At 34.9% G+C, this 6,594-nt stretch overlaps 1 protein-coding gene across 1 annotated transcript; it reads left to right on the top strand.

Moving 5' to 3' along the window:
* The first annotated feature begins 501 nt into the window (after positions 1-501).
* Positions 502-6,244, top strand: LOC128639668 (trypsin). The gene is made up of 5 exons (XM_053691792.1): positions 502-541; positions 2,169-2,319; positions 3,478-3,731; positions 4,884-5,020; positions 6,095-6,244. The coding sequence occupies exons 1-5, from the start codon at positions 502-504 to the stop codon at positions 6,242-6,244; spliced, it is 732 nt and encodes a 243-aa protein (XP_053547767.1).
* The last annotated feature ends 350 nt before the right edge of the window (positions 6,245-6,594 follow it).

Here is a 6,594-nt window from a genome sequence, read left to right as displayed (position 1 = left end):
TCTCCTAGTTTAGGTGAATAGTACACAGCATTTACTAAGCAATGTGCAGGTCTAACAGTTATTTTTGCAGTAGATACTCACTGGGTTTGGTTCTTCATACTGCATAGATAATGGTGGGAATCTAAATGTTTCATTTCACATGCCATTCCCCTCTTAATGAATGGACCCCAGATTAATTTAAGTTCACTACTTTATTTACGAATACTGTAGAGTTTTTATATTTTCTCGTATTTCAGAAGTGAGATTTATTGCCTCTCTTGCATCACTGTTCCCGGGTTATACTTTTACAGCTTTGTATGAACATGTGCAGTTTTTCATGACTACATGATTAAAATAACTCTTCATACAAGGCCAGAGATAAACTTTCTAATGACCTTCTGCATGTCATGTGTATCTTATTTACCTTGTTTGCATACATTAAATATAGAAAATATGGGGGAGATAGAGATTAACAAACTGTATAAAAAGCAGCTTTTTCTTCACCCAACATCCATTGTCAACATGAAGTTCCTTCTGATCTGTATGCTCCTTGGAGCAGCTGGTAAGTTCTCTATCACATAAAGTCAAGATAGCTCCTTTAATAAATATTTATACTTTTTCTTTTCTGAATTAGATATAAAACTGCTTAATATTTTATGATAATTTTTCTGCCATTTATAATTGTTAATGAATCTTTAATAAATCATAAATACATTGGTTTCTACTAGGGACTGAATAATAAATGTTTAGATTTAATCAGGAAGTATGAGTGGGGCAAATGCAGTTTTTCTTTTACATTTGGCATTTGACTGGTAAAATATTTCACTTGAACTGTTGTTAACATTTAAATTCTAAATATAACATTTGAATATTGTATTTGAATGATAAATTCCTTAAACTTACACTCAAGTTTATGCTAATGTTACATTCAGTAAAAGGAAGGTAAAGATTAGAAAAACTAAAATAATTTGGCAATGATTTAACATTTGCTGAGAGTGAAAATTTGCAGCCACAATGGTTTATTTTTAGCAAAACATCCAAAACTTTCACTCATGCATTAGAGGAAGCAATGAGATCATTGAGATGCCGTATGCTAAAGGAATTCATCACTAACAAGTACTGTGAGTTAATAAGTTAGTAAATATACTTTATGCCCCTGGTTTACAATATTAGAACTTATTTGCCAACACGATTTATTCAGCCAAAATTATTCAAAAGAGTAATAATTGATATGGATTTACACCAAAATGCAGGATTCCTTTACTCAATATATTATTTGCATGACTCTTGTCTCACTTGTCACCAGCTCAAGTAACATTGAAGATTGTTCATTTACTTATTTTGGATAAAATGTGAAAAACGCATTTGAAAATCAAATCAATTGTCAAAGTGATAAATTTACAGGATTATAATGTTATAAACAATATTTAAAGAACAAGAAACACATTTTTTTATTCTAAAAGAACATGAAATTCTAAACAACTTCCCAATTTACTTTTATTATCTAATTTGCTTCATTCAGTCAGTATTTTTTTGTTGAAGGATCAGCAATTCCCTACTGGGAGCTAGATGAACACATAAAGTGAGTCAATGAAAAGAAGCATATATGTGCAGCCCACAATAAGTATCTAACTCCCATTACTGCACTTCTGTTCCTAAGCCCCCTAGGTATGCTTTTCAACAAATTATACTGAGAGAATAAAGCAAATTATATAATACAATTAAACTATAGTTTTGTTTAAAATTGCGTTGTTCTGGACCCTATTTAACAATAAGCGGGCGGACAAGGTTCGCTTCTGAAAATCTTTCTACCCAGCTTGGTGGTATTTAATATTGTGCAAGCGGCTGCATGTGCAATGCCGCCTTCTGCTCATGCAAGGCCAATCGCGCATGAGCAGGGGCCAATTACGCATGAGCAGGGGCTGTTAATCCGTTAGACTTGTCAAGGGTGATTTTAATTCACTAGCTAAGAGCTGGTGTACAGTGTGAGTGTGCACTGAAGCGCTCCTAAGCTGCACAGGCAGCTTGATAAATGGAGCCCTCTGTCTTAATCATGAAAGTTTAATTTTAACTTTACTGTCCCTGTAAGTACAATTAACTAACAACAAACTTGTAAGACCCTAAACATGATATATGATACCTGTTATATGTTTAAGACATCTCACCCTGCTTATTCCTCCTTTTCTCAGCTGCATTGGATGATGATAAGATCGTAGGAGGTTACACCTGTGGTAAGAACGCTCTTCCATTCCAGGTGTCCCTGAACTCCGGTTACCATTTCTGTGGTGGGTCCCTGATTAACAGCCAGTGGGTTGTGTCTGCTGCTCACTGCTACAAAGCGTAAGTCATATGGATTGTATAAATATACATTATATGCAGGTTTATGGATCATGTAGTCTATTGTAAGCTTCTGTACTTCATTATTCATTACATTATTTGCAATAACTGCTAATATCTGGTGCATCTACCCAGATATCCTAGATCCAGCCGACTAGTTCCAGAGAACAAGAGAGGGGAAAGGAGAGAGAAAAAAAGAGACAGAGAAAAAGAGAGAGGATATATATACATACAAACAACTAGGATTTGTGAGAACTGAAATTTAAGCGGATGTTAGACTTGCCAACCTCACTAACTGCACCTCTCACAACTTGTGCAGTTAAATGGGATTGAGGAAAAAACAAACAACGAGTGGAGGTGGCGCCTACGGCTGTCTAACAGTGCATAGAAATTACTAAATTAAGCATAGAATATTTGTCAGTACAAAAAACAGGATCAATATATTGTTGGACTAATTACCAGCTATCTGTCAAAATACAATTGTACACGACCTATCTACATATTAGAGTGATCCAGAGAGGTCCGCTTTATTATTTCACCATTTTAGAGTTTTAATTGATTGTATTGGCATTAGTATTGAATGTGATTTTGAAGTATTTTAGTTTAACACCGGTGTTATTACATTTGGAGATTATTTTACTATTTAGTCTGTTATGAGTGATTGTTTTATATAAAAAAATCTAATAAATTTGAATATATTTTTTAGTATAGCAATTTGCATGTGCTCCTTTTTTATATTTTTATATTGTTATATTTTCACATATATATTGCTCCTGTTTTTTGTACTGACAAATATTCTATGCTTAATTAAGTGATTTCTATGCACTGTTAGACAGCCGTAGGCGCCACCTCCACTCGTTGTTTGTTTTTTCCTAAAAGAGAGAGGATGACATGGAGGGGAGAGAGAGGATAGAAAATGGTTATAGCATTTGATTCTTATATTCAACATTGTCCTAAAAGACTTCACAAGAACTGCTGATGCAATGATAAATGCCGATAGCGTATGCTATCAGCATTTATCGATGTGCAGCAGACATGATACGCTACATCGTATCATGTCCGCTCGCACTTTCATAAATCGGCCGCTAAAAGTAGGTACTGTCCTTATTGAGTACAACTGATATGCATTTTTCATGATTATTTGAATTATCCCCTTTGCAGAAGCATCCAGGTCAGACTGGGAGAACACAACATTTTTGCCAGTGAAGGCACTGAGCAGTTCATCAACTCTGCCAAGGTCATCAGACATTCTGGTTACAACTCCTGGACCCTGGACAATGACATCATGCTCATCAAGCTCGCCTCTCCTGCTACTCTCAACTCCTATGTGAACTCTGTGGCTCTGCCCTCTGGGTGTGCCGCCGCTGGCACCAGCTGTCTGATCTCTGGCTGGGGAAATACTCTCAGCAGCGGATGTGAGTAAACCCATCAATAACCTATACAATATTATTACCTCTCTTAAGAATTCCATTATTATTATTATTAGTAGTAGTAGTAGTAGTAGTAGTAGTAGTATTATGTGTTATTTATAAAGTTCCAATATTTTACATAATGCTCTACATAGATTCATGGGGTAGAGTAGAATTCCTATATTGGCAATTAATACATTAGTTGGTACATTTGTGCATGAATGGACCACAATCAGTGGTAGATTCACTTTTATACAAAGCAGAATACAGCTAAAGAGGTTCTCAAGTCTAAAGGAAAAGGAGAGAAACAGAAGATGATACCAGTGAGAAAGAAATGTCAAATGTATGGTTGGTGTAAAATTTGAAATAAAATTGATTTATTCTATTTGAAAATATCTAAATGTTAATTAATTTAATCATTACCTTAAAATGCTCATAGATTCCAACTCTTTTTTTTACTTCACACTAATATATGATCCAGCAATTCCATGTCTCTGAACTCAGAAGTCTATTTCCACACATAATGATTTATATATGTTTTATATTTTGTTAATTTAGCATTGATTGGAAGGTTACTACCATTGTATGTAATCTGGCTGAAAATGTGGGAAGAAGGTTCTAGGGAGGGAAATATTTTATAGCTGAAATGGCACTTGTAAGGAGGTTATATACTAGGACCCTGGAAATGGAGGTCCTCCAGGTGTGCACATAAGTTTATCTGTTACAAGTTATTTGGGACATCTCCCAAAGGTATGTGCTGGTCCTGTTATTTTCCTACTTGTAACGAGGTTGGTACAAGAGATAAAACCTCATATGGGTGGGTTTCAGGTACAGTGTAATACAGCCGTTAGTATTATTTTAGATGGATCAGGATTCAGAGATCTTATGGTGACGTCTTATTCATATGAGCCTACAACTGCCAACCCTCTATACAATCTGAGGTAGGGTAGATGAGCAGAGGACAGGATTGCATAACACAGTCTTTAACTACCATCAAATGATGCTCCATAGCTGTATTTTAACTTGACAGAAAATGTCCCTGCATGGGTATTTGTCTGCCCACACCTTCTTAAATATGGACCGTTGTGTTTAATTAGAGGTATTTCTACATCAGAATTGTTTTTGAATATGCTTAATTATTCTCTACATTGTTTACAGCCAACTCCCCAGATCTCCTGCAGTGCGTGGACGCTCCCGTTCTGACTAGTACCCAGTGTAGCAATGCCTACCCCGGTGAGATCACCAACAACATGATCTGTGTTGGATATCTGGAAGGAGGCAAGGATTCCTGCCAGGTAACTCCTCCTACCACTGCATAAACTTGACTTTTATCGTTTTTCTATGAATAGGCGAGTTATGTTGGTTTTACAACAAATTTATTCTATTGTATAAACACTTTTTTTGTACTATACATACAGATTACAAGATCAATCAATAGCACTTTTAGTTTTGGTCTCATTTTAAAAGTTTTAAGTATTTTTTTTTTATTGTTCAAGCGTGCCAACATCTGGATGTCGGATAGCAGGGTGCACTAAATCCGTCACATAATAGACTTTTATGGGGGCACTCTGAAAAGCTTGTGTCAGCTAAAATAGTGGAGATTTTAACTTAGTTACAAATACACATTTAAGCGTTTCACATTCCAGCACCTTATGATATACCATTGGTGTTAAAAATTGCTGATAAAACTTTTTGTTAAAAAACAAACCTTTATTTTACATTCAATATGCATAAGTATAACTGAAATACATTATTTAATATATTGTTATCTTTTAAAATGCAAATTTATAAGAAAAAATGTTACATTAGGTCTACAAAAGTGCTACATTTTCAGCACTATTTACTTTTGAGCTTGAGCGCAACACTTCTAATAGCGCTCGCTGTACTCTATTAAATGTATAGCGCTTACAAAAAATGTCAGCAACGTAAATATTCTTTTATAACCTTTTTTTTACCATCTATTTGTAATACTAGATTTACGCTATTTTTAGTTCCTGTCAAAGCACAAGATAGCGCACCTGGCTTTATCGCTTGAGCTCAGCTTGTAGACTAGTCCTCATTATTTGTCCTGTATTCTGCCATGAACTATAGAACTACATTGTGTAATAATTATTACGTGCAATTCTATATCCTTAATGTTGACAGAAGACAATTCTTAATTTAGTGGCTGCTTTGTAAAATGTCTTAAAATATCTAGAAACACAGAAATATGTATTTTTATGTTTTGAAAAATAAAATGAAATAATTTTAAGTAGGAATTGTCCCCAAGAATTTTGTACTTTAACTTTTATTTCAAGTCATGTCAACAGTCATATTGTCTCTGATAGACGCTTGTGCACATAGTATATCATTCTTTCCTGTTCCTGCAGGGTGACTCTGGTGGACCTGTGGTGTGTAACGGACAGCTGCAGGGTATTGTCTCATGGGGCTATGGCTGCGCTCTCAAGAACTATCCTGGTGTCTACACCAAGGTCTGCAACTACGTCTCCTGGATCCAGAACACCATCGCTGCCAACTAAACCATACTTTATATTTCTTCTCTCCTTACTCTACATCTTAAGTTGGTGATTTCCTCTAAACACAAATGTAATAAATTCTTATACAAAAAAATAGTTGTGTCTGACATTTTCATAAGGTTTTTAATTTAGTTATTATTATTACAGGTTAGAATATTGCTGTGTGCTACAAGTTCAATTTGTGTCATCAGATGTTCTCTCTCTTTTTTTTTCTTACTTTGTGACCAAAAATCAGAGCATTAAATATTTAATGACCAAATAAACTTTTAAAAACACTGACTAACGTGGGCAATCTTTTGCCTGATGTCCTATAATATGTCAGTTTGTTGATGGAACAGCAATAAGAAGAAGAG

Source organism: Bombina bombina, chromosome 9 (assembly GCF_027579735.1).
Source record: "Bombina bombina isolate aBomBom1 chromosome 9, aBomBom1.pri, whole genome shotgun sequence".
Taxonomy (NCBI): domain Eukaryota; kingdom Metazoa; phylum Chordata; class Amphibia; order Anura; family Bombinatoridae; genus Bombina; species Bombina bombina.
Note: the sequence above shows the minus strand (reverse complement) of the source record. Positions and strands in the feature narration are given on the sequence as shown.